A 27,546-nucleotide genomic window follows, 5' to 3' on the forward strand; every position below is an offset into this window, starting at 1 on the left:
GACCCTCATAGCCAGCTAGCACTGGCTGCTTCTTCATGCCCTGTTGTTTCTGCAGGGCAATGTTCCCTTGGGCTGGCGTTGGTGTCTGGAGACCTCACTCATGTGAGACAGCGTGGGTGACAAGCGTGGCTTTGTTCACCCTGTGCTACAATGCAGGACAACAGCCCTGCTCTCCTCCTGGTGCCCCTGGCTGTGTCACGGGGTGCTGAGCCCCCCTGCCCTAGAAGTGCCAGCCCAGCAGCTCACAGGGTACACTGGGAACATGGGGCTGCCCCATACAGCCAGAGCAGCCTTATAGTTAGAGCATACACCTAGGTCTTAAGTGCTTTAAGTTCTTCCTTCCTTGCTTTGTTCCTGCATGGCTGATGTCAGCCCTGTTCCCGTTTCCCCCCTGCTCCTTACAAGCTGAAGGCTGGAAGATATGCTGAACTATCTCACAGCCTAAAAGGTTTTTGTCCCCAGGTACCATAAGCAGACTCAGCCTAAGCACTATCTGTAATAGAATCGAAGTTAGTTCCTCACCCAAAAATACCAGCCCCCAGACTTAGGGCTGGAACTAGGTGATCTTTAAGGTCCCTTCTAACCCAAACCATTCTATAATTCTGTCTTGGTCCTCTTCTCCCAAAGTACAGCTAGGTCACATAATCACTCCCTCCATATCCCCTCTCTGCCAGGAGCAGCCCTACAGAACAGCTGTGGGGGGCCTGAGGACACTTATATGCCTTCCTGGCTCTGAGCAACCTCACCTGGGACCCCCACCCACACAGCCCAGTGCGCCTATTTAAGCCCAGCCCTGGACTCACTCCAGTTTCTGTTCTCACTTTGCTGCTCAGTTGCTGTAGGCTGCGCCCCAGGAGGGTGGTAGTATCAGGGTCATTTCTGGTGTCTGTTTTATTCCCAATGGAGGAGCACCCAGGTCTTGTTGCACCCTTGCAACCCCTAAGCTGAGGCAGGACTGAGGACTAGGATGAGGTAGGTGTTGCTTGGGCTGAGAGCTACAGCCCTAGTCCTGCTCCCAGAGTAAGGCTGGATGGGTCAGTGATGGATGGTGCTTCTGTCTGCTCTTTTGCAAGCTGCACTTGGGCTGATTGGGTGGTACTTTATTTATTTAAGGCTACTGTCTATGTAATGGGGTTGGGACAAGGTGTGGGCAGCAAGTGGGGTCTTGGTGCCTAAATACTGGGGAAGTACAGGCAGCCTCAGGACTTTGCTTCTGGGAGCTACAGCTGGATGAAGTGCTGCAAATATCCTATGGAGCTGGGTCTGTGCTCCTCTGCCTTATTGCTGCTGTCAATTCTCGGACCTGCTCACCTCTGTATTCTCCAGGGACAGCTCAGCCTGTTTGCAGCCACAGTTATGGGTACATGCACCCCTGCATCCTGACCTGGCTGTGGTTCTGCTCTTCTCTGCCTGGATTTCCTCCACAACCTGCTCCAGAGATTGAGATGAGGGTCCTGGTATGAGGGAGCAGGAACAGAGGGAAGGTGTTCCCCCTTCCACCTGCACAGACTTTGAACTGTTAATTAAAGCCCCTCAATAATGCCCTGAGCCTATTAGCATTGCAGGCTTGTGTGTATGATTTGGAAGGCGTTGTGGGAAAAATATTTCTGCATAGATTTCCCATTGTGCAGCTTGGAGTGGTGGTCAGTGTGGGGAGGGCCAGGGTGCTCCCAGCAGGGATTTAAGAAGAGAATGTAACTGGGGCTCCCTGGTGCTTGCTGTCCCCATCGACTCGCAGCTGGAGCAGTTTGCCTGAAGGATGGCTGGAGTGAGTACTTTGCAGAAGAAGGGAAAATCCCTGGGTGGGACTTGTGGTGTGCAGCGGGTGGGTGCTGCTGGAGGGAGCAGGAAGGCAGCCCCAGCTGGCCTGGCCTCAGGCAGTGGCTCTCCAGCCCCCATGAGACACAGCAGTTGTTGTGGAGGTTGTGGGTCTCTGAGCTACAAGGGCTTACAGCACCCCATCCCTTGGGTCAGGATGCTGGGCACTGCCCTGGGGTGCTCCCTGTCCCCTCCAGGCTCCACACCGCAGCAGGGACTGGGTGGTCCTCTGATCTTTGTTGCTGCTGGGACATGCTGGTGGGTTTCCAGCTGGGTCCCTGGTCTTGTAAGTAGCATATTATGGGATGTGGAGTGTGCAGCGTGGGCTTTGCTTTGCTGTGGGGTGACCTGGAGGTCCTGGCAGCACCGTGTGGATGGGGAAGCATGCAGCCCCTGTTTCTCTCGGGAACTCTTGGGGAATGATGGGCCCCATGGAGAAGGCACACAAATCCCAGGCATTCCATACCAAGCCCCTCACTTGCTCCAAGCACAAATATCAGATAATCTGGGATTTCTGCAGGGCTGATGTCCCATCGGTGACCTGGGCAAGCCTCAGCATTGCTGTACAGGCTGGCAGCCCTGGGGGACCTGTCTGGACTGTGCCATTGACCTGCAGTTCTGGGTGCTGTGGGAGCACCTTCAGATGGGTCCTTCCTGATACACTTTGGAGCTGATGGCTGCTGCAGGAGCAAAGCATCTCCCATTCTTCCTTCTCTGGCCCAGTGCAGGGCTAAACTTCAGCTGTTTGTGTCTGCAGTTTCTGCATTTCAAATAGTGTCAGTGTCAAAGCTGGGATGATGTTGGAGATCCTGCATCTCCTGCTGGGGATGCTGCTGGAGCAACAGGACTTTCTGGGCTGGCAGAGGGATAAGCAGGTGTTCTTGGCCCCTTTCACAAGTTGGGCAGAGCCCAGAAAACCCCATCATGCATTTTCCCCACTTCTCACTGGGGATGAGAGAGGAAACCATCTGCTGTAGCCCCATCTTTCTCTAAAATGAGCTGCTTTTCTGCCTGAAACAGAACAGGCAGCACCCAGGGAGTCTGGAAAGCACTGCATGGATGGTGGGAGCTGCAAGGAAAATGTTCAGGCTGGATTTGGATCACGTCTCCAGGGTGGTGCCTGCAGGGCAGTAGCATCCTTATACCTCCTGCTTTCCCCTCCCACAGATGCCATGCTGGGACTACCTGCTCTCTGTTTTGAAGACCCTTTCCCGCAGAAAGCGAGTACCGGCTGGCTCAGAGGGCTCCAGTCTTCGCCGCTGCCTCTCAACTGTGGACCTCGTTGCCCTGGGAGTGGGCAGCACGCTGGGGGCTGGTGTCTATGTCCTGGCTGGGGAAGTGGCCAAGAGCAGCTCCGGCCCGAGCATCATCCTTTCTTTCCTGATTGCAGCTGTGGTGTCAGCTCTGGCAGGGCTGTGCTATGCCGAATTTGGGGCCCGCGTGCCCCTAGCTGGGTCCGCTTATCTCTACAGCTATGTGACAATGGGAGAGCTGTGGGCGTTCATCGCTGGGTGGAATCTGCTACTGTCCTATGTCATAGGTATAAAGCCCTTTTGATCTCCCCTTGCTTTGCTGTGGCTTTGCTGGGTGTTGTTCCCAGACCCCACAGGGCCACCAGTGCTGCCCCAGTTGCCACATCTCCCCAGGTACTGCCAGTGTTGCCCGGGCCTGGAGCGCTACCTTTGACCAGCTCCTCAACAAGAAGATAGGGAGGTTTTTGGGTGCTCATGCAGCCATGAGCTCTGTGGGGCTGGCAGAGTACCCAGATGCCTTTGCTGCTGCCCTGGTGGTCTTACTGGCAGGTAGGACACCTTTTCCTCTGCCACCCTCTGTCATGTAGGATGAGGTCCTCACCCCACCATGGGGTCTTTGGGACAGTGCTGACCCCATCTGAGGCTTTGCCATTTCCCTGAGCAAAGAATGGGGAACACAAGGGGAATCTGGGGAAATCTGCAGATCCTCCTCACTCTACTGCTGTCCATCCTTGTCCACCCTCCTCAGGAATGTCTGTCCTGGGCCTGGTGTCAACCAGGAAGATTGGCCAGTTTTGCTCTTTTCGTCCCCAGGGCTTCTTTCCTTTGGAGTGAAGGAGTCCGCCATGGTCAACAAAGCCTTCACAGCTCTCAACGTGCTTGTCCTGCTCTTCATCACAGTGAGCGGCTTCATCAAAGGTGACCTGAGCAACTGGAAGCTCAGGGAGGATGATCTGCCCCGGGCAGCTGCCCATGAGGCTGGGTACGAGGGGCTTCTCTCTCCCTGTGCTGTCTTCAGAAGGGAATGGGGATGGCTGGGTCATCCTCCTAATGCTTTATCTGAGGAAATCCCACTTTCTCCTGTTTCTCCCTGCCCCGTTGGCAATGCTTCAAAGAGCCAAAGTCCTAAGCCCTGCTGGGTTGATGCTGGAGGGATGAGCAGGTTGGATGGGCTCTTCAGCCTGGCCTCATCCTGGAACTTTGTTCCACTGACCCCTCTGTACTGCCTGACTCTTCCTCCCCCTCCCAGGAACCAGTCCTTGGCCAACAACATGACCAGTGCTTTTGGGGTGGGAGGCTTCATGCCCTATGGTTTCTCTGGGACCTTGGCTGGAGCCTCTGCCTGTTTCTATGCCTTTGTTGGATTTGACTGTATCGCTACCACAGGTAAGTGATGCGGGGAGAAATGCTGGTGGGACCCTCCCCTGCAGGGTAGGGGGCCGTGGCAGCGATTCTCTCTGCAGCCCTGGGAGCTGGTGTAGGGCTGGACTGGGAATGGGCATGTTGCCGGCTCTGTGCCGCAGCTGCTCTCTCCTGTCCTCTGTGCTCAGTCAGAGGGGGAACTGTAAGAGTCCATGTGGCTTGACTGGGCTGATCCTGAACGAGAGGCAGTCCCTATCCCCGTAACCCTGGAGCCTAGGAGGTCTAGTGGTCCTTGCTAGAAGGCCTCTGTGTCCCTTCTCATGGAGCAGTACAGGATATGCTGTCCAGCCTGAGCTGGAGTCATAGCGCACCATACACATTAAATGAGCACCTGTTTTTACAGCTGAGCTTGTCCTCCCCAGGTGAAGAAGTGAGGGACCCGCAGAGATCCATCCCCATGGGCATTGTCCTTTCCCTCCTCATCTGCTTTTTGGCTTACTTCGGGGTGTCTGCCACCCTCACCCTGATGATGCCCTACTACCTCCTGGACACCATGAGCCCACTCCCAGTGGCTTTTGAATACGTTGGCTGGAGCAGTGCAAAGCATGCTGTGGTGGTGGGGTCACTGTGTGCCCTGACGGCCAGGTGAGGGGAGTCCTCTGATGGCAGCTCTGTGGCTCAGAGCGAGGTCACACTGGAGCTGTAACACGTGCAGGAGCCATCCCCAACCTCTTCCAACTGCCCTGCTTGGCCAAAATCCCTCAGCCCTTCCTCACAAACCCTGTTGCTCCCATCCTGGCCCCTCCTGATCAAGGAGAGCAACCAAACCCATTGGTATATTGCTTTTAGCCCAAAGTTGGAGGAAGTGGTCAGGTGTTTGGTGGCACTGTGACTGCAGGAGCGAGCTGGGGTATCATGGTGTGCACAGGGTTCCCCGTGACCTGCAGACACTGCTTCCCTGATGTGTCCCTTATCTTGATGGTGAGGGAGGTGATGGTCTTGTCAGCATGGTCTTGAGAATGTCATAGACTGTTCAGATGAACAGAAGCTGCCTTGGCAAAAGGCAGGATGGCACCTCCTGGATGTCTGCCCTTTTCTCGTCCTTCCCTTCTCTGCAGCCTCCTGGGCTCCATGTTCCCCATGCCACGGATCCTGTATGCTATGGCTCGAGATGGGCTTCTCTTCAAACCTCTAGCCACAGTTAGTCGCCGTCAATGCCCAGTGGTGGCAACACTGGTGTCTGGAGCAGTGGCAGGTGGGTGAGGGATTGGGTTACCCCTTAGCCTTTAGCAGGGCTTGGTGGATGTCCTCTTTCAGCAGGACAACACAGACTCTGAGCTTTTCAGTAGCTGTTGGAGCAGTATCTCTCCATTCAGAGAGAGGTCTCCTCGTTGTGGGCAAGGACTGTTTGGCCTCGATGTTGTCCTGGAGACCAGTCTAGCTTCTCTAAGCTGCTGGGCAGGAGGTGGCAGGGTGCTTTGCACCAGTGACTGAAGCATCACCAGCTTATCAAGGTGCTTAATCCCTGTTGCAGTGGGTGTCAAGAAGACCCATGGGGCAGAGGGAGAGCACGGCTGAGATGGACACAGCAGTGGTGTCTCCAGCTCTGCTGGGAGGCTGAAAAGGCTTCTTGTCCCCATAGCTCTCCTGGCCCTCCTCTTTGACCTGAGAGCCCTGGTTGACATGATGTCCATCAGCACACTGCTGGCCTACTCACTGGTGGCTGGCTGTGTGCTGCTGCTCAGGTGAGACTGCTGGGGACAGGTGAGGAGGGCAGGGGACAGGCCTCCCTGAACTTCAGGTGTTGGCCATGCCACCACTGGCCTTGGTGCACTGCGTGCGTCTTGATATCCCACATCTGCTCCCCAGGTATTGGCCTGAACCCAGTGCTCAGGACACTGCTGCGGTGAAGGTCCCAGCTGTGCAGCTCTGGTGGGACCATCTCATCCGGCCGCCCCTGCATCCCACCCCGCGTTCCTCTGCTGCAGTGGCCTGGGCTCTGACAGCTGTAGGTACGATGGGAGTGATGGATACGATGGAGCTGGTGTGGGGGGACCCACAGGGGACATTGCTGGAGGGAAACATCCCGCTCCCTCCGCTTCCCAGGCTGGCTGGAGAGAAAAACTAAATCCACTGGGACAAGTTGCCCAGCCTTATCCCCTGGTCTTCCTTTATCACTCCCACCATGGCAGCGTGGGGTGCTGCACCCTGGGAGAGGGGTGGGCTCAGCCTGGGGAAGTGCTGCCCTGATGAGCTTGTGGTGGTCCCTTGGCAGCTGCCCTGGTCTGCACTGTGAGCTGGGTGAGTGCTGCTGGGATGCCCTGCCTCCAGGCTGCGGGCGCCTGGTGCATCGTTGCTCTGGCTCTGCCTCTCCTGGGGATCTTGGTAGCAGCTCTGCTCATCTGGAGGCAGCCTCGGAGCCAGGAGAGAGCATCCTTCATGGTGAGCACACAGCCCAGCCCTTGGGGACCGTCCCCGGGGAGAAGGACCTGGGGGATGGAGAGGAGGCAAGTGCCACAGCCCCGTGGGGAAAGGGTTACGTGTCACTGGGGGATGTTCCCTCTGCTGTAGGTCAGGCCGACCTTTGCTGCATCCATGTTGAACAAAGCACTGCTGGAGGCGTTGGGCAGCTCCCAGGGTTTTCTGTAGGGACCATGAGGGCTGTCTGGTTCTTCCCCCCATGCCTTGCAGGCCAAAAGGGCACATCCTGTGGCCTCAGCTGAGTCCAGTGCCTGCTGCATGGACCAGAGCAAAAAAGAAACCTGGTTCTGACACCCTGGATTGGTTTTGCTAGTGGTTTCCTGCCTCCCCCTTAAATCCTGCAGCACCTCCTGCCCTGCTGCAGGACCTGTCAACCAAACTGCCCTCCATGAGCATCCCTCTTCAGCACAAGCTGTGGTCCCAGCTCAGGTCTCTGAGCCTCACAGCGAGGCTGGGCTTCTCCCTCACCTGTTGGCAACTAGCCAAAGCAGCAAAGAGCCCGGTTTGGCTGTGAAACCCCTGCCTGTGAGCCAGCCAATGCCTCTGGGCGAAGGCACGACCCCATTCTCTTGTGCCTGGTCCCTGCAGGTTCCCTGCCTGCCCTTCTTGCCGCTCCTCAGCATCACCATCAACAGCATCCTGATGGCTCGGCTCAGCACGGCTGCCTGGCTGCGGTACCTGCTCTGGATGGCCATCGGTGAGCCTGGGGTCCCAGAGCCAGTGTCGGCATCTGCCTCTGTGGGTGAAGCATCGGTGCTCTGGGAGCCCGTGGTGTTACTGCTGGCTGCAGAGCAGGGGTGGGTGGATGGAGGAGGGATGCTGAACTTGAATGTCAAAGGGTGGTGGGAGCACCCTGTCCTCTGATTGTGGCCCAAAGGAATGGGAAGGGGTGAGCACTTTGTGCTTGGGAGGGGAGGGAAGAGATATACCCAGCCCCCATTCTGCCCATTCCCAGGTTTCCTCATTTACTTTGGCTATGGGATCTGGCACAGTGCTGAGAGCCACCAGCCCAAAGGGGCAGCTCTCCGGGAGCCGCCGGGACACACAGCCACGGAGGTGGCCCTGGAGCCCTGCGGGACAGCACGGTGCCCGTCTGCTCCAGGGCAGTAAAAGGAGATGGGCTGATACCTGACCACCTGGCTCCTTCCACCCTGTGCCTGGGGCTGAAGGTGCCATCCCTCAGAGGGGCACAGCCCTGCCACGAGCTGCGGCTGTTTTCTCCCAAGTCTGGTGAACCTCCCCGGGAAACCTGAATCCTCATGGAGGGCCCCTACCGAAGGAGCTGTGTTTGGAGAGGATAAAGCTGACAAGTGGCTTTGCTTTCGTTACTGGGTTGTGGAGGTGTTTTTTCACCTTTGAAACCTCTCCCTGCAGTTCCCCAACTTCCCCTGGCCCCTTTCCCACCCTGGCCCCCTCAGCTGCTTATGGTGGAGGCTCCTCATGCTGCCCCAACCCTCCATGCTGCCTTGGCACCCCAAGACATGCGGGACTGACCTGTGGGCATGTCCTTTTCCAGGCTTGTTTATTCCTCCTCCTCAGTTCCCAGCACTCTCCTTTCCTGGAGCTGGGCACATTCCGGCAGGTCCCACGCAGGGATCTGCCTTTGGGGCAGTGGGATGTGGTACCAGGTGCTCGGAGCAGGATGCCAGGTCCCACCAGCCTCATCTCCCTTTGTCCAGCCATCCAGCCCCCTTCCACCACAGCTAGGCAGGATTTGCTGGGGCAGCAACCTGGCCCATGCCCCCTGCTTTGGTGCTACAGCACCCACCGTGTCCCCCCCTCATCCCTGGGATTGCTGCACAAAGTTGGATGCTGCCCCACCACTGGTCCCCAAAGCTGTAGGGATGCATGGAGCAGTGGGTGCCCTGGGGGAACACTGCTCTGACACAATGGGCACCCCCATTTTCCACTCTGGAGTGGGTGCCTGGGTGACAGCTGGACCCTGTGTCTGTGTTGCTTTCCTGGCTGCCTTGTTCAGCTGATATTTTCCTGATAAGGATCAGTACAAAGGACGGAAGCAGCTGTTGCTGTGGCTCTGCTGGCTTGGCAGAGCTGGAGGGTTGAGGTCTGCCCTGTGCTGGGAGCCTATTGGAATGAATGAAATGAGGGAAGGTCCAGGAAAAGGGGAACTGGCAGCGGGGGCCTCCTCAGGGACTCCCTTGTTGTGGCTGCTCCCACCCCTCCCCATCCTCCCTCCTGCCCTGCTCTGCGATGTTCCCACATCTGTCCCCAAAACCACTGACATGGGATTCTTGAGGCTGCTGCTTCTTACAGACTTGTAATTGTTACAGTTGGTAGCATGTTGTCCTGGTGCACACACATGCACACCCCCAGGGAGGGGGGCAGGCCAGTGCCAGCCCCTGGAGCAGTGACTGTCCCACCACATTTGTGCACTCCAGTGGAAAGTGCTTGTGTGCATCCAGCCCTGACCTGCAGCTGTGCTGGCAGTGTCTTCCCCAATAGGGTTGTGCTGGCTCGGAGCAGGGAGGGATGGGACCTGCTGAAGCCTGGTCACCCTCGGGGGGGATGCTCTGCTCCCCAGATGTGCACCTCTGGGCGTGCAGCCTCTGCCCGGCTTTGGGGGAGAAGATGGGGCTGGTGGTGGTGCTGCTGGGCGGTGGGGGCAAGGAGGGCTTGGCATCTGTGTGGTGGTCAGTGGGACATGCTTGGGCAATCCTTGGAAGCTGTTTGCTGAAGATGGAGGAGGCAATGGGGAGAGGAGGGCTCTGTCCCTGCTCCCCAGGGAGTGAGGCAGGTCCCAGGTGGGAGAAGCCCTGCTTTCTCTGGAAATGCCAGGAGTGGGAGGCATCTGCTTGGAGCAGCCTAAGGAGGAGGCCAGGCCCCAAAAGGGGACAGGCTGACGTGGTCTATGGCAAAGGCAGCACCAGAGGCGGCAGATGAACTTGGCTGCACCCATCCCTATTCCTGCTGCCCTGTGAAAGCTTCTGTGGCTCAGCCCTGGCCTTGGCCATGCACTTCCCAGGGATGCTCCCCAGGGACCGAGGTACCTTAACAGCACTGTGTCCCCACTGCCCTCCTCATCCTCCCAGCGCTTGTCCCTGTCCCATCCCAGTGACTGCCTTGTCTTCCTTGCCTCCACGCCCCTGGGCAGCACCCATGCTGGTTATGCTCAGAGCCAAGCACTGGGTGAGATCCAGCCCAGTGCACGGCTGCGTGTCCTGGCTGACTCCTTTTACCCTCAGAGCACCCCCCGCAGCCTTCCACGGAGGAATGGGTGCAGGGATGGCACGGGGTGGGGTGTGCCCGGGGTCCTCCTGCAGCCCCACACGAGTTGGGGAAAAGTGGGCGCAAGCGTCCTGAGAAACGCTCCACTGTCCCACTCGGACAGGGACCCCTGCGGGCTCAGCTGTCCCAGGGGTCTGCCCTGGCAGTGGGGGCACTCGTGAGAGCAGCCCCCGGCTCCCCCCCACCCCGGCAGTGCGCGGTGCCGGTTGGCAGTGTGCTACGTGGCGATGAGGGGCACCTCGCCAGCAGCCATGGGGAAGGGGGTGCCATCCCCCCCACTAAGCACGCGGTACAGCAGCTCCTCCTTCTCGTGGTGCGCCTGCTCCCGCAGCTGTGCCTCCTTCTCCAGCGCCCCCCGGGCAGCCACCAGCTCCTCCGACAGCTGCCTGTGGGAAAAGGACATGCGCTGCTGGAGCCGCTGGGCAAAGCACCCGCAAGCCCCTCTGCTCCCTGCAAAGCAGCTGGTGGCACGTGTACCCCTCTGCTGCCACCCTTATCCCCATCGGAGATGCCACCTGCAACTGCTGTCATCCTGCCACCGTGCACCAGGGAGCTGGTGGGTGCGTGGGGCCAGCGCTTACCTTGCCATGACCAAGTGGTTCTGGGTGCGAACCTGCAGGTCCTCGTTCTCCTGCTGGAGGGTCTTCACCTTCTCCTCTAGCAGAAGGTTCCTCTCTGCCTGGAATGGGGGACACAAAGGTGAGGAGGGAGCTGGAAAGCACCTCCAAACCCCCATCGCTCAATCTGGAGGCAAAGCCAGCTTGATGAAAGCGTGGTGGCATTGCACTTGTGTCTCCTCCCCACCCTGAGGGAGGAACTGGGTTCCATCCACCTTTACTTCAGCTGCAATTCCTGGATAGGATTCAGGTGGGGAGAAGAGATAGAAAGAGGAAAGCCCACCTGCACCCCCTGCTTTGAACCCACCACAGCCTCCAGGTTCAGCAGCTTCTTGTCCAGGCCGTGGATGTGCTCATTCTTCATCTCGATGACAAAGTGCAGGCTCTCTAGCTCCTGCTCCCAGAAGGGGCTGGGGCTCCCATGCTCCTGCAGAGCACAAGGGGTATGGCAGCTGCAGCAGGGTGGGCACTTGGGGCATCTGCCATGGTTCACCCCCCCACACATGACCCCTGTGGGCCGCTGCTCTCAGCTGGGGCCCTTCATGGGCCAGGATGGCTTTGTACCCACAAGACACCACGTTTCGCCCATCACTTGTGTTGAAGGGACCCCAACAGCCTGTGCACCTCCCAGGGACAGGGCTTTGCTCCCCCTTTCAGCTGTCTTGTGGCTCCCCTGGCTCCAGCCTCTCCACCTGCTCTCAGGGTGCATCAGAAGAGCACCCCTGGCTTTGGACCAGCATCCCAGAGCAGGTCCCCCCCGACACTCCTCTGCAGAGGCCGCTGGTTCCGCATCTGCTTGTACCTGGATGTGCTTTTTGTAGTCTGTGCTCAAGAGCGACTCCTCCACCCGCTTCATCCTCTCCTGGAAGGACTTCAGCTGGGAATTCAGCACCTGGATGGTCTCCTAGGACAGCCAGGGAAGAAGCAGGATGGGAGGTGTCCAGGATTTCTTCCCAAGCAGGGGCAATGGTGGGCTACAGCACTCCCATAACCCCAGGGCTGGAGGGTTGCAAGGAGCCTACGTGGTTTCTGGGCACAACTGGGACCGAGGTGGCCGTACGGGAGCTCAAGGTGCCATGGCAGACCCAGCAGATGGTCCTCGAGCCCTCCACCAACACCCTCTCCCCAGGTATTTCTCCGTGGTACCTGTAAGGCCGTCTGGGACCTGTGGTGGGACTCTGCCAGCAGCAGCTTCTCCTGCTCATGTGTTCTCTGGAGCTCTGCAGGGGGGACACAAGCTCAGTGTCACCGACATGGGGACACCGGGGCAGTGAGCCCATCCCAAGCCCCCCGATGCCGTGGAGAAGGGAGTGGTGTCCCCATGGCAGTGCAGGGGGAGCAGGCAGGGGGCTGTCACGGCACACACCTTGCAGGGTCTCCATGTGCTCCCTCCTCAGGGCATCAAACTGCTCCTCCAGCTCCAGGTCTTTTCCCTTTTCCACCTGGGAAGCAGGGAGATGACAAACCCTACATATCTGACCTGACATAAGGGATACTCTGTCACTCCTCTTCCTCCATGACCCATGGCCAGACCCGCTCCACTCCACACTTCCTAACCCCTTCCTTCTCACAAAAATGAGAGAGCCCAGCCCAGCGTGTGCCAGGTCCATGATCGCTGCCTGGGAAGTCCTGGCTGGCCACACGCTCCCTGCCTGGCCACTGCCCCTAGCGACACCCGCCTTTTTGACCGACCTGGACATTAATGTCCTGGGTGATTCTTGCAGTCCTTGCCTCCTCCTCCTCCTCTTGGCCTTGGAGAAGTCTTGTGCCCTCCGTCCGCTCCTCTCCCAGTGCTGCCTTCTCCTTCCCATCCTCCAGCAACAGGGCAGCATTGGCTGCAACACAAACGTGGCTGAAATGGCGCCTGCTGCATCCTGCTGACCGGGCTGCTCGGATGTCCTGGGCAGCCAACCTGCCAGCACAGTGGCCTGGGCTCAGCCCTGTCCTCTTCCCACTGGACAAATACCTCCCTCCACATCTCACTGGTGCAAATTAGCACTAATTGGGATGACACTTAGACTTAGAGAGGACACAGCTCGTTAGGGAGGGGACGACCTGTCTACCTGAGAGAATGGGATGCCATCATCTCTGGGATGCCATCGTGTCTGCCTGCCTGTGCCAGCACCATGGGGAGTCTGCAGCCATCATCCTCATCCTCCTGACCCCGGTGCAGGCTGGCTACCCTGGGCTCTGTCCTAGGGCCTTCTTAATATCACACTGAGAAAGCACTGTGGGGGAGGATACACACATTTTCTTCTCACCATTCTCTGTCTTCAAGGCCGTGAGCTCCTGGGACGCCGGTCCCCTCTGCGGCTGGGCTTTGAGCTGTCTCTGGCAGAGAGAGAGGGGGCTGGAGCCAGGGGGGCACAAAGCAGGGCAGGTGGCTGCAGGCAGAGGACACCCTGCAGCCAGGCAGCCTGCACTGAGCATGCTTCAGCCCCCCTGCTAAAACACGGGGGTGCTCGAGCAGCAGTGGTCCCCCCCCGACCCCCAGCCAGCCCTGAGCACCCATGGGTGCGCACGCACTGCCCCGAGCTTGTGCCATTTCCCCCATGTCCCGGCCACTTCGCCATGCGGAACTGCCAGCCACCAGCTGGAAAATCTAGGGGATGCTCACAAACCCCCCAACATGGTGCTGGTGTGAAATAGGCTCCGGCAGCAAAACATTTGGTGGGAGAGAAGAGGCAGCACTCAGCAGGGCTCCGGCTATGGTGCTTCCTTGCCACTCTCCTCCTGCCATGTCCCTGCTGCCCCCAGATGCTCAGGGCCAGCCCAGTCCCTGGCACCTTGCAGCTCCCCAAACACGCTCCTCCACCGGTGCTGTACACAGCTGGGCTTTGACACAGTCCGTGCTGGCGCAGGAGCGAGAAATGAAGAATAACCAGGAATCAGAGGCGATTCCAACCCCACGCAGGGCTGGCAGCACGCGAGGGCTGGCGGCAGCGTAAGCAATGACTTCAGGAGAGCAGGAACGTGCTGCTCGGCCCCGCGCGCTCCTGCACGCTCCCACTGCTGCCGTGGGGCTGATATAACCCAGAGCCGGGAGCTGCCTTCAGCAATACAGCTCCGTGGGACGCCTTCCAGCCCTGCATGAGCTTTATTTAGTCACTTGAGGGGAAAAAAAAAAAAAAAAAAAGATAGATATCCTTTTTATCTGCTGCTGAAAGATAGAAGCAAAGCTCGCCTGCTCTTGCAGCTCGGTCTCCTCGGCGTGGGGCAAATCTTGCCCCTGATGCCCATCACCAAGTCATGTTTCTGGGCAGGTGGATATGCTGTGGGTGAGAGAATCCACCTGCAGACACGTTGCTGCTCTTTGGCTCCCAGCAAAGCTGCCCCTAAAAATACTGGTCCATAACGAAACCAGCCCTGCAGCCCGTGGGGACCCCGCTGTGCCAGCTGCACCCCGGCTTAGCCCCGTTGTCACAGTGCCATGGCCAAATACCGACCAGATTAGGGAGCCTGGCTCGGGAGAAAAGCAAGGCAAAGCAAAACCCAGGCATCCCTGCCTCCGCCTGCCCTGCACCCCCGTTCTGAAGCTGGAGACAAGCGCGGTTGCCAGCGAGAGCAGGAAAACGCTGAGCCTCTGCGGAGCCACGGCTTTGTCTTCCCTTCTATGGCGCGAGCGGCCGCGGCGTTGAAAGCAGCCCAGGCAGCGGGGCGAGGAGGCACCGGGCGGGCGGGAGTCACAGGGTTTGTTCTTATTGCCGACACGGTTTGCTCTGCAAACGTGGGGTGTCCTGGGATGCTGCTGCAAAGGGTCCCCAGGGTCTCCAGCCTGCCCCCAGCACCCACTTTGTGCTATTCAATCTACCCAGTATCCCCTGCTGGGTTTCAGAGCCCAGTGCGGGGTGGATGGATGAGACGGTCAGGGGGGGCAAGCCTGGGGGCATCATGGGAATTTCAGAAGACCCTCGCCAGGTTTTACTGGAACAAAGCAAAGGCTGTGCAGGGGAACTGTCCTGGCATGGTGGGGTCACAGAGCCCCCAAGGATTTTGGGTGGTCTGAGCCTTGCTAGGAGTGGGATGCTGGTACCTCCTCCAGGAATGACCCCCAAACTTCACCTGCTCAAACCAAACCACCCCCTCTGCATGTGTCCTGCTCGCTGGCGAAGATGATGCCCAAGGACAGAGAGCCAGAGCTGGTCACCCCTGGTCACCCCCATAGCATGGGCAATGTCCCCAGCACAGATCCATGGCACTTTCAGCTCTCCCCCATGCCCCAAACCCAGTGGGATGCGGCCTCAGAACCCCTTGGCCACTCAAGTATGATTTGAGACAATTACACTGAACTCAGAACTGGCTAAAGGGAGCAGAGGTATGCCAGCATCAGCAGACAAATCTAAATACCTGCCCCGAGGCTGCCAGCCAGCTGCCAGCTAGGCACCCTTCCTACCTCTAGGAACAATTAAAATAGTGTCTGGAGCTAATTTTACTCCTGAGCACTCAATTGTCCTTTGGGATGAGAGCTCCACTGCCAAAGGCAGAGTGAAAAGCAAAACGTGGCTGAAAACTAACTGAAATATAGAGGCACCTTCCACTGCCACTTTCAGAGCAGCACTTGGCACCCGCGTCTCTGGTGTCGCCCAGTGATTTTTGGAAAGTGGCAAGATGCTCCCGGTATCCACTGTGTGTGAAAGGAGCGAGTTGGGAGTTACTCCAGCTGGAACAGCTTTGGCCCGGGGAAGAAGCAGCCTGAAACATCCAGCAGGTGCAGGTCATGGCCAGCGCCGCTTGTCCTGTGAGGTCTCAGCACGGAAACCTCTGGCTTCAGCTTTGAGGAGGCTCATGCCAAAAAAAATACCTTCTAGCTTTAAAAAAATCAAAAGCATCCACGTTCTTAGAACTAAATATTTCTAATGGTCTGGAGCAAAACTGTTTATGGATGGATTAATCAGGATTTCCAGCAGAACTCGAGGCACCTTGAGAGGTGCCAGCGCAGGGGGGCACCTGCACAGAGGCAGCCAGCACGGTGCAGGCAGCTGGGTCAGCTGCAGACTCTGCTACAGCTTTTAGCGTGAGGTGGAGTTTCATATTGTATTTTTCTTCCTCTTTTCCTGTTTTACAAGTATGTTAAGCAATTAAACCATGCAATGTTACCCTCAGCAAACAAAATCACAGAGGCAGGAAACGAGCTTTTAAATCCCGACTCTGCTCCTAGGGACGAGGTTTTGCCTTGTGACTGGAGAGAAGGGGGCCAGGATTTGGCCCATGACCCTAAAACGTCCCCGGGACCTGCAGCAGATGCTCAGCACTGCCGGAGCAGGTTTGTAGGACCTGCCTTTGACTGTGCTGCTATTTTTCCTCCGGCAACGGTTGTGTTACAAGATGGCTATCACCTCTCGTACAGCCAGATCTGTGCCGCAGGCCGTACGCAACCCCTTCACGCCGTTGACAGCCTTGAGTTTTGCGTCCTGACCTTTCCTTGGCTCCTGCTGCTACATATAGTTCCTATATCTCCAAAATAAATACACCCCAGCCCTGGAAGGCAGCCAAGCCTCAGCCCTGATCTCTCGGGAAGGCGTCCTGGCCTCTCTCATGCCGGGAGCATGGCTGAACGGCGAGTGGTGAGGGCAAGTGGCCGAGCATGGGTGGATGGAGCTGGGAGGGGAAGGGACCCCCAAGGACGGTGCCCGCAGCTCAGGGTCAGGCTCTGGCCGTGGCACCTGTGCCAATGCCTCCTTATCGCCCTGCTGCCTGCAGACCGGTGATGAAGGACGAGGCTGCCAAGCTGCCTCCCCCGGGGCATGCAGCGGTGCCTGGTATGCCATCCACCCACCGGACCCAGCCTGGCACAGACTGCCCAAGGTCACCTCCAACCTGGGACCAGCCCCAGAAGCCTCCGCAGCCCCCAGCCCTATGACATGCATCCCAGGTCTACCTGGGCTCACCCCTGGGGTTTGAGGGCTCCCCCATCCCCAAACAACTCCAAAGGACCAGCTCTGCAAGTCCATCCATCAGCAGCAGGATGGTGGAGGTTTCCACCCTGCTTTTCGGTACCCTGGACACGAGAACGTGGGCAGGAGTGGCTCGATGCCTGCCCTTACCCCTCTTTGCCATAAAGGGGATTTTTGGTGCTGCTTTCGAGTTTAGCTTGCAACTTAGTCACAGCAGCAGGGCTGTTTTTATGGGGCGCAAACCACAGCGAGCAGCACCACGAGGCTGAGCAGAAGAGCTTGAGAGCAGGCAAATGCAGGAAGGGAGGCGTCCGCGGGCAAGTGACTCTGACTTAAATTTCCTCATTTGGGTAAACGTGTGGCTCTCAACACCTGGGGCCTCAGGGCTGCTGTTTCTCCCTGTCCCATGTCCCTTCTTGTGAGCTCTGAGAGTCACAAACCAGCCCAGAAGTGCCTGATGTTATGACATAGAGAAGAGCAGGGTTCTTTTTTCCCTGATACGGAGAAGCAGCCAAGCCTGCAAGTGCTGTAAATAAAGGCACTTGCTGGCTCCCCAGCTGAGCAAGCTCCGTGCCTGCTCCCCCCACACATCCCAGCAGCCGGTCGTGCTTTGGCCGCATGGTCACAGGCAGCCGAGCTCTCGCAGCTGCCTCTGCGAAGGGCCACCCTTGCAGGGGGGTACGCTGGCACTGCGGGGCCTTTCTGACTTTCCTCCTGCCCCTGCCGCCCTCCGGTGACCACAGCCCACCGACACCAGTACCCGCAGCCCACTGACGACACCAGTACCCACAGCCCACCGACACTAGTACCCACAGCCCGATGACACCAGTACTCGCAGCCCACCGACTTCACAAACAACTCCTGAGGCTGATGGCAGGGTGCTAGGGCAGCATGAGCACATCAAAAAGTAATAATAATTAGCAGCAGATAATTTCTGGACCTTAACTCGCAGAAGAACTCTTCAGCACTGAGAAAAGTACCGAGATCTGCTGGGGACTCAGAGTATTCCCAGCAGAAGTGTTGCCTTTGGCACAAGGTGGAACCCAGCACAAGGAGGAGACACAACTTTTGGGACAAAGCGAGGATGCTGTTGGAGGATGGCAGAGGTCTAGCTGGGGGATCCCACCCCTGTCCTATATGGGACCAGCATTTCCAACAGGCATTGTCACCCCAGATGCTGCACCCCCTTTAGTATGGGCTTCCCCGTGACTTGGGGGGTGAGCCCGGAGGGGTGCAGGAGGGTGCAGCAGGGCACGTGGCTGCCAGATCTGGCTGTGCCTGGTGCCATCTTCCCCGCCACAGCGCCGGTGGGGTCACACTCAGCCGGTGGCAGCTGCACTGCCCGGCCCTGCCGCTCTCCCGGGCAGACCCCAACTCCATGCAAACCCCGACAACACGCACACTCGGTCCCACGCGAGTCCCGACCCCACGCGAAGCCCAGCCCAAGCCCAGCCCAACACCCCCCCCAGCCGCTACCTTGCCGCCGGCGGGGCAGCAGCGCAGGGCGCTGCCGGTGCAGCCCATGGAGCCCGGGCCGGGAGCCCGCTCAGCCCCGGGGCGCGGGGCGCTGCATCCCCCGGCGAGCGGCTTCCGCTGCCCGGCGGGACCGGGCGGGACGGGACGGGACGAGCCGCCTCGGCTGGGGATAAAAAAAAATAATTTACAAAAAAAAAAAAAAAAAAAAAAAAAAAGTCCCCGCAGCGCCGGGAGAGGGTGCTCTGCACCCCCGAGCCGCGGGCAGGGCCCCCGGCCGCAGCCTGCCCGCCCCCGGGGCTGGCCCTGGGCTCCCGGCGGGGGTGCTCCGGCTCTAGGGTGTCCCCGCCCTTGGCACGGGATGCTTCGTCCCAAGAAGGGTGGTGGGACCCCCCCCGCCCTGGGAATGCTCTGTGCCTGGAGTCCCCTCCACCGGGGATGCTCCTGAGTGGGGGGAAAGGGGAGCAGGACCCCTGCACTGGGGTGCTCCAGGTTGAGTGGGTGGAGCAGGACCCTCGCACCGGGGCTGGGGCCCAGCCGGAGCAGGGCTGGCATGGGGGCTTGCCCTGGTTGAACCTACCCTAGCCCCCTGGGAGAAGGGATGTGAGGGGCAAAGGCAGGATCCATCCTGGCTATTGCCTTCACCCCGTGAAGTTTCAGCTGGTGCTGGGGTAGATGTGTAAAGGTGGTGGGTTTGGAATGTTTTTTTCTGACAGGAGCTCTGCTCTGGGGGTAGCTGTGCTGGCTGGAGGGGGCTTTTGGTGTGATCCATACTGCCTGGGGGACTTCATCCTGGCAACCACCCTCTGGAGCACCCCAAACACCCCACATGCTGGGCCTGGGGCAGGGTGCCCTTTTCCAGGAGGAAATCCTGCACTTTGGAAATGTGTCCTGAAGAGGTAGGGAAACACACAGATTTGAAAATGTCTTGTCTAAAAGTTAATGGGAGGAAAGGCAGGTTTCTCCAAATGTTTTGGTTTTGATGAATTTTTTTAATGCTGTGAAATAATAGACATTTCTAAATGAACACATATTCTGACCTGAAAAATCAACTCTTGCCACCCAGCACTGCTGAAATAGGAGTGTTTCAACCTGGTCACGAGGCTGTGCCTGTATGGAAACACAGCCAGTTTTTGTCAACAAGTTTCTATTCTGACATTTTCCAAATATCCCCTGGGAGAAGTCCAAGCAGCCTGCAGCCCAGGGGCTGCCAGCACGCTGGCGTGTCACCACCGCTCTGGCACTGCCCGCCCGGCCAGCGAGGGAGCAGAGGTGCATGGTCACCCCATCACGTGCAACTTGGAGATGTTTTTTCTGCCCTGGTAACCCTGAAACTGGGGAAATTGTGAAACACCACTTGGATAGGAGGGTGGGGAAGGTGAGGTGCAGGTCCATGGCTGCCCCTAGTCGACTTGTGGGACCAGTTGCCTTCATCCTCTTGGGTAGGTGCTGCTTAACTGGGTGAAGTTTTGTGAGTCACAGCAGCTTCCTGGCATCAGATCCCACCTCTCAGAAACCACTGAGAGCGTCTCTGTTCTTATCTGCTCCAGCACTTCATACATGAGGCAAGCCTCCTTCCTGCCTGAGAGTACTTATTTGGGCTGAGTAGATCATTGCGGGATAAAAAAACTCTGTCAGTGCAAGGTGCTGGTCTCCACCTCTCCAGGGTTAATTAAAAATCCTGGGCCAGACTTTAAAGGCTGAAGGTGTACAGAGACGAGTGTATTTTCAGGGTGAATTTGCATGGCTGGGGCCCTGGCGGGGAACAGAAGCAGCTGTGTGGGCAGCTGATGAAGAACGTGTCCAGCTGCCATTACGTCTTGCTGGTGCACGAAGGCCCAGCACTTTGCACATGTGCTCCTGGTAATTTCTGATTTTACTGGGAGTGCACTGGGACGACACAAAGCGGAGCTCCGGGTAGAGTTTTTCTTGCTAATGGTGGAGAAATAGCAGAGGATTTGGTCAGAGCAGGCTGAGGCATCAAGGCAGAGCTCGGGCTTGGGGATGGAGCTGTGCAGTAAGGCTGGTTCCAGCCCCCCACTCCCCAGCCCTGCACTCTATGCTGCCGCTGCAGGCTCTGGAGTGCCACGCTCGCCACGGCAGCTCCAACGCTGCACTTCCATAAATCACCAACTTTTGGAGAAGGGGCCGCACCAGATCACGTTACATCCTTCCTTCAGCTGCAGGTATCTGCGATGCTGCCTGCTGGAGGCCCTGCCTGTGCTGCCCTAAAGATCTCTTAGTTAACTTGATTTAAGCAATTTCTCGGTTTCTCCAGTCTTTCCTGTGTGGGCTGCATGGGATGTTTCCCTGCTGGAGACATCTCCCATCTCAGCCCTGCTTCATCTTCCTCTGCCCTGATAACTTGCTCTGTTCTCAGGGCAGCGCTTAAACAGCCAGAAACTTTTCTATCCAGCCACTTTCGAGCAAAGCAGGGGCTTTCCCATGGCATTGTAGGAGTGGGATTCATGGCTGCAACAACTCATCCCCCTCTCCCTAACCAGAGGAGCCTGGGGACATGGGGACCACATGGGGCTGGGGCTGCCGGAGGCTGCTTGCAGAGGGCTGGAGACGATGAGGGCTGTGGCAGTGATGGGATTTCTGCCCGTGCAAAAATAGGAAAGCAGAGGCAGAGTGCAGCCTACCCAGGGCAGCTCTGGCTTCTTTTTTGCCCTGATGTCTTTTTTGGTGTTACTGTGATCTCTCACCAGGAGCGACAGCGACTGGAGACATTTCAAGCGTTTTGCCTGGAAAAGCGAGCCCAGGAGGGTTTATCTCATGCTCAGCTGAATTGCCGTATATGGGATAACAGCTGGCCAAACGTTGAGTTAATTTGTACCAATGGTCATTTGAAGTGTTTGCCAAAGCTTATGGATAAGAGAAGTATTTATGCAAGCTGTTAAAGCATCTCAGCTGTCTCTCCAGTTCCAGCTGGTAAGGACTGGGCAGGATGAGGTGGGTACAAGGTGATGCCAATGGGATTTCCACCTGGGATCCAGCTTCGCCTGGTCTCTGTGCAGGGTGGTCCCATAAGCACAAATGAGGTAATTCACTTTTTTCATTTCCTTTTTTTTTTTTTTTCCTGAGAAATCCAGTCTGGAAAAAATAAAAAGGGGGGAGAAGATTTTACTGGAAAGATTTTGGGTGATGAGCTGGCAGGTGGAGAAGCCCAGCAGGTTGTGGCAGAGCTGGCAGCGTGGGTGGTGGAGAGAGGGTGGTCTGTGGTTGTGCCCCTGAGCCTGCACATCATTTGTGATCTGTTTGCTTTTGTAAATGAGACCTAACAAAGTTATTAACGCTGTTACCTATCTCTGCCGGCTGCTCTTCAATGCAAATCAAAGATGTTTAACCAGATCTGCTGAGACCTCGTGACTCAAGCTTTGTATGGGTGAGACAGCTCAGAAAACTGTTTGAACTGCACAGGATCTTGCATGTGTTGGAGCCCAAAAAAAGGTCGCAGACTCCTTTGGTGGGGATCTAGGTTATGCATGCTTCTGCCTTGAGGTAGAGCAGCGATTTCAAGTCATTCCTGCCCTTGCCTGTGTTTTTCCAAGCAAAAAGATGTGGGTTAACCTGTCCTTACAGTCCTTTATTCTCTTTTTTTTTTTCCCCATGGCAAAATGGAGGGGGGAAGGATGGGAATGAGGGAATGATACTTTCATCCACGCTGGTTATGAAAAGCAGGAAAGCACGTGGCGCTGGGGGCTTGAAGCAAGGGGCTCTGCTCCTCTCCTGGCCCCAGACATGATGCTCTGGCCATACCCATGCCTCTCCCCACATATCCCTGTCCCCATCCCTGTCTGCCGGCTGCTCGGGGGCCTCAAAGTGAAAACTAATCCCAGGGGATAACTTTCCGCCCCACTCCTGGGTGGGAGGAACTGGGCTATTTATTCCTCACCCTTAAGCCTCCGCAGGGGATCAGCGACGCAGTTGTCCAGTTGTCGCTGCCGGCGTGGGGTGGGCAGCAGCATCCATCACAGCTCCTGCCTGCTCCCACACCCTGCCTGCACGCTCCTGGCTGGCCTCGCTGCTAAATAAGGACGAAAGGCTAAAAATAGAGCGGAGGCAGGGGTTTGGACAAGCTGGGCAACCCTTCCCAGAGCTGGGAGCGATATGGGGAGGCCAGCCAGTGTTGGCGTGTGAGGGAGAGCTGAGCTGCCTGTGGGGAAGGGTCTCATGTGTGGGTCCTAACCATGCTGCAGTGGGGGGAAGGTCTGAAACCTGCCACACTCATGTCATGTGTGCTCAGCTCCTTCCAGCTTTCCACAGGCAAAAAAGTCTGTTCACTAAAATATATGGGAAAACTCACACTCCTGTGCCATCTGTGATGGTGCTACTGTGGGGCCATTCCAGTGTGATGAGGGGGGAGCTTGGGGCAGCTCTGGCTGGAAAATGGGCATCCGAAGGAGGAAGGGTGGAAGAGGGGGTGTTAAATCTGAAATGGTGAATAGGTGGGTAGTGGGCAGTGGGGTGCTGTGGCAAACAGCCCAGTCGGTGACTGCCTGACACCCGGGTGCTCTCACCCTCCCCCCAGCACACACTTCATCGGGTTCGGGGGCTCAAATATCTCTGCTCTGCAGCAGCCGCCTGCCTTGTGCCAAGCGCGGGGGGGAGTGCGGGGGTCCCGGGTACCGGCCCGGGGTCGTACCGGCCCTTTGCACGCCCGCAGGCACCTCGGCCAGCCTGAGCAGAGGGCGAGAAGAGACGCAGTCCTGGATGGGGGGCGAGCGGTGGGGAGATGGTCCGGTCTCGCTCACCGAAGCTGGGTGGTGTGGGTGCACGGCATGGGGTGATGGGTGCACCTCGGCATCCCACCCCGGTCCCCCTCCCTGCTCCCCATGCCGGCAGAGGGCAGGCCCTGGGTGCCTGGGAAAACGCAGCTTCCCGTCCCAGCATCCCTGGGAATCCAGTCCTGCGCTTGACAACCCAACCGGGGAGGGGAAAAAAAAAAAAAAAGAAAAAGAAAAAAAAAAGAAGACCACAGAAAAAAAAGAAAAGGGGAAGGGAAAAAAAAAATCTCTGAGCGTACACACGGGGAGGGAGGGGAATCGGGAGATGGGCCGGGCGCGGAGCTAGCAGCCGCCAGTCCGTCCCACCGCCCGGCGCGTCCCAGCCTCGCCGCTGCCAGCCCCGTCCCGGCGGGCCCCGCGCTGCGGGAAACCTCGCTCAGGAAAGCGGCTGCTGCCCCGCTCCCCCGCGCCGGCCTCGCCTCTCGCGTCTCTCTGCCCGGCACCGTACCCCGCCGGTCGCCCCGCTGCTGCCCGCCCGCCTCCTGCCGCTGCCTCGCTGCCGGAGGGATGCTGGGAGCGGGGCTGGCGCTGGCGCTCTGCGCCCTGCAGCTCTGCCCGGCCGCGCTCGGAGGGTCGCAGCCGCAGGTGCTGGTAGAGCGGAGCGGGTCCCGGAGGCTGAGCAAGGTGAGAGACTCCAAACCCTTCACCCTGCTCCCCTTCGGGCAGGGAAAGGGGGGGCCGGGGGAGCTGCCTTGGAGGAGGGTGTGTGGGGCTGGGGGCTCGGCGGAGGGAGCAGCCCGAGCGGTGCAGGCGGGTGGGAAATGTTTCGGCATCGTGCTGGGTTTTGGAAGAGATCGAAAAGCATTTTCTGTCCCAGAAGGACGAGTGCAAGGGCTGATTCGGGATGCGTGTCTGCGGCGGGGCTGGGGGAGAGGGGGGATCCCACAAACCCGGCTGCATCCGGGGGAGCACGGCTGCAGGTTCTGGTTCAGCCTCCGAGCAGGAGCGGGTTTCGGTTTGACAAACCGTTACCGGACCGAGAAGCCCAACGGCCTCTCTTCCCTCGGCTGAGCTTTCCCTGGAGCCTCCCAGCACCCCGGCTTTCCTTCCCACCCCGTTCCTGAGCGTTTTCCAGCTCAGGCTACTGCCTCCTGGTTCCCACGCAGCGCTGGGCCGGGCTCATCAACACGCGCTGATTAAGATGCAGCTGATTAAGGTGCGTGGCTCTCACGCGGTGCCGAGGGGAACATCTCTATTTATTTTCCAGGAAAGCTGATGTTGCCCTGGGGCAAGAGGAGCCGGTTGGGAAGGCTGGAGGGGGCTCCGTGGGGCAGCAGGAGGGTCTAGAGCACAGCCCCACGCAGCCGACGTTTAGTTCCCACAGAGCCGCTTCACCTGCAGACCCACGGGCGAGGGGCTCCCAGCACTTGCGAAACATCTGGGCGCAGCCTGCCCCTTGCCCCAGCTTGCCCTGAAGCTCACGTCCTGCCCTGTGCCCTAGGCTGCTCCCGATTGGCGAGAGGGACGGTGGGACAGGCTCCTCGCCTGCGTGGGCTGCGCTGCCCGCTGGGGCTGCCAAATGGCACCACGTAATTCAGCTTCCACCGGTTCTGCGGCTGCTGAGCAGGCAGGGAGAGCCCCGCGCCCGTGGCACAGGGACATGGGCTGCCCCGGCTAAACCTGCTCAGGGTGCACAGCCCAGGCATCCTTCCCGCTGGAAAAAGACCTGCAATTAGGCTGGAGCCTGCTTGGGGAGGGAGACGGGGCTGGGCTCTCGCCACGGGCTGGCGGCAGGCTCAGGGGTGGCTGTTGCAGGTGGGTGCTGCCATTCCCCCACCTTTGAACTTGGGCTGTGGAAGCAAAGGCCTCTGGTGCCATTGCCAGCCCGTGGCTTTGCTGGCTGTGGCTGGGGAGACTGGTGGGTCTTGGAGGAAACAGAGGAGACCTCCTAGCACGCCTCCTGGCCCAGCTGGGAGTGATGTCTTCCTCTCTGGGTGACATCCTCTGTGTGTAGTTTTTCATTATCCCATAGGACGATGCTGTTTCCTTGGCTCATTTGGACTGAACCAGCTCAGGATCAGGCCCCTGGGATGTATCAAGCAGGGGATGAGCCCTACTCATCTGCTCCCCAACCATAAGCAGACTTGGAAACGTTAAGCCATGTTTAAAATGGAACGTGTGAGTGCGGTTCCTGCTCCTGCATGGAACCAGGTGGTCGGAGTTGGTGGATGAGGGCTCATAGCTGGGAGACTGTGCTGGCCCCACAGCCTCCCTAGGGCACAGCATCTCCCTGGCCAGCACAGCCACCCGCTTGCTCTCTCACCTTCGCTCTGAAACACCTTTCTCGGTGCCGTTGGCACTGGCCTGGAGGACACTTCTCACCTTGTTCACATGCAAAGTGTTCAGCGCCGAGCTGAGTCCGGTTTGGAAATTGCAGCCTGGGAACCCTCTTTGGGTGAGAAGTACATGAAAGGGGGTTGTGGCAATTGCTGTTGGATGGAGAGTTTCTGCAACGCCCTCAGGCTCGGAGAGCCGAGAGTGCAAGAAACGAAGAGGGAAATATTTATTTGGCATTTGAGGTGGGGCTGAAGGTCATGTCCCGGCTGTGTTTGTGAGCAGGTGTGTGTGAGGAGGTTTAGGGGTCCAGTGCTGGGGAAACCTCCTGCAAACTCAGGGCAAGGCTAACCAGGGCTCTAACTCCTCCCATCCCTTGGTGCCGCAGGTTGGTGGCTTTGCCTGGGAGGACTGTGGTGACGGGAGGGACCCCGTGGTGCTGCAGAGCCTCTCTGTGGCACCCGACCCCATCGCCATCCCGGGAAGCCTGCGCGTCAGTGCGGCTGCCAGCAGCAGGAAGACCATGGGCTCCCCTCTGAAGGTACGTGCTGGAGATGCCTCCATGGGACAGGGGAGGGCAGAGCTTCCCAGAACCAACAGCTGGGAAATGCCCAGCAATAGGCATGGGAACGAGCAGCCCTTGGGGGAATAAGGCACGGAGAGGTGCAGTGTGTGGGGCTCTGTAAGCCAAGACGGGGCAATGGGCACGAGCAGACCTGCGGCGGGAGCAGACAGCCCAGTGGGAAGCTCCCAACCTTGTCCCAGTGGGAGAAACCACCTGAGCTGCGTCATGTCCTGGGGATGTAATGACTCAGGGAGGGAAATGAAACCCCAAGTGCCCTGGGTGTTCCTGGCAGTCGCTGCAGCTCTCGTTTTTCAGTGGCCAGACCCAGCTGCTCCCTCCAGAGATGTGGCACGGCACCGCTGCGGGAGTCCTGAGCTGGCCCGGCTGCCCTGCCCCACTTTTTGGGGATTTTTGGGGATGAGACTGAACACGTCTCTCTGGCCAAGGTGCATGGGCTGTCTTGAGCAATTCCATGGTGTCTGTTTAGGCTGGGGCTGTGGGTAGGGTGTGGGGGGAGCGTGAAGGCAGAGCTGCGGAATGGGAGCTGCTGGGTGGATTTAGGACAGAGCACTGAGGAGAGGGGAGGGAGCAGGTGTGTGGGATACTGGGAGGTGTTCACTCAAGGTATCAAGCTGAGGTTGGAGGAAGAGAAACCTGCAGGCAGAGAGGAACTGAAAGCAGGAGGGGGAGGCAGGAGGGCAAGCGGTGGCCCCATGGGCACCCCAAAGAATTGCACAAGCAGGAGCTGAGGGATGTGGCTGGGGAAGGTGGGTGGGACAGGCTGGAGGAGCCACGGGTGCCCATGCCAGCTGGACTGGTGCCGGACACCTTCCCTGCAGGCAGTGCTGGTGGTGGAGAAAGCACTGGGTGACCTCTGGATCCAGCTGCCCTGCATCGACCAGCTGGGCAGCTGCACCTACAGCGATGTCTGCACCATCCTCGACAACCTCATCCCGCCCGGCACGCCCTGCCCGGAGCCCCTGCTCACCTACGGCATCCCCTGCCACTGTCCCTTCAAAGCGGTACGCCTGAAACCCCCGGCCGGCGTGATGCCGGCAGCACCACCGGGTACTGCCATGCCCTTCAGTACAAGGCTGGGGGGGTTCTGCTGGCATCTCACCTACGTGTCCCCTCTTTCCGCAGGGCTCCTACTCCCTGCCAGCCAGCGACTTTGTCCTGCCTGACATGGAGCTGCCTGCCTGGATGACCAACGGCAACTACCGAGTGCGGGTGGTCGTCAGCAACGGTGGGGAGGAGCTCGCCTGTGTCAAGCTGGCCTTCTCCCTGCAGTCCCATTGAGGGGCAGGGGATCGTCCCTCCTCTCCCCACCACCGTGCTCCCTTGTCCCATCCCATCCTGTCCCAATCTGTCTCCACGAGGTGCATCCTTCCTGCTGCTAGGAGGGAGGCGGTGCCCATACCCCTGCTTGGTGCCCCCCTGCCCTGCTAAACACAGAAAGACCCCTCCAGTTGTCCTGTTGTCCCCAACCCCATCACCACGGTGTCCCCTGCTCCACACAGGGTGGCTGTGGAGCTAACTCCAGCCTTTCAGCGTGGCCTAGGGGTAGTTATTTTTACCTATTTTCTCTTTTTTCTTCTTAATCCCATCCAGGGAATTTTAGACAAAAACATTCCAGGGAAAAACAGTATTTCTTGGAGCAGTCCATGGGGCAAGGGAGCATTTAGGAGTGCTGGGGTAGGCTGGAGGATGCAGGATTAGCTGCAGAAGGTGTCCCTGCTTGTCCCTTCCACCTCCAGCTGGAGCATGGGGCTG

General features: G+C 58.4%; 3 protein-coding genes across 3 annotated transcripts; 2 read left to right on the top strand and 1 right to left on the bottom strand.

Annotated features, from left to right (window-relative positions):
• Positions 1–2,985: 2,985 nt before the first annotated feature.
• Positions 2,986–8,024, top strand: LOC104377945 (cationic amino acid transporter 2). Its single transcript, XM_086621816.1, has 10 exons — positions 2,986–3,358; positions 3,465–3,620; positions 3,885–4,053; positions 4,321–4,457; positions 4,856–5,078; positions 5,552–5,688; positions 6,076–6,178; positions 6,303–6,441; positions 7,503–7,611; positions 7,870–8,024. Exons 1-10 carry the CDS (start codon positions 2,986–2,988, stop codon positions 8,022–8,024), a joined length of 1,701 nt encoding a protein of 566 aa, XP_086477942.1.
• Positions 8,025–10,377: 2,353 nt separating this feature from the next.
• CCDC69 (coiled-coil domain containing 69) lies at positions 10,378–18,195 on the bottom strand. The gene is made up of 9 exons (XM_086621693.1): positions 18,148–18,195; positions 13,039–13,108; positions 12,470–12,612; positions 12,144–12,219; positions 11,924–11,997; positions 11,580–11,681; positions 11,085–11,204; positions 10,742–10,839; positions 10,378–10,546 (listed from the first exon to the last, which is right to left on the bottom strand). Exons 1-9 carry the CDS (start codon positions 18,193–18,195, stop codon positions 10,378–10,380), a joined length of 900 nt encoding a protein of 299 aa, XP_086477819.1.
• A 5,246-nt stretch (positions 18,196–23,441) lies between these two features.
• Positions 23,442–27,089, top strand: GM2A (ganglioside GM2 activator). Its single transcript, XM_086621616.1, has 4 exons — positions 23,442–23,558; positions 25,597–25,749; positions 26,613–26,795; positions 26,917–27,089. The coding sequence occupies exons 1-4, from the start codon at positions 23,442–23,444 to the stop codon at positions 27,070–27,072; spliced, it is 609 nt and encodes a 202-aa protein (XP_086477742.1). The 3' UTR covers positions 27,073–27,089.
• The last annotated feature ends 457 nt before the right edge of the window (positions 27,090–27,546 follow it).

Source organism: Tauraco erythrolophus, chromosome 16 (genome assembly GCF_009769465.1).
Source record: "Tauraco erythrolophus isolate bTauEry1 chromosome 16, bTauEry1.pri, whole genome shotgun sequence".
In the NCBI taxonomy this organism is placed as follows: domain Eukaryota; kingdom Metazoa; phylum Chordata; class Aves; order Musophagiformes; family Musophagidae; genus Tauraco; species Tauraco erythrolophus.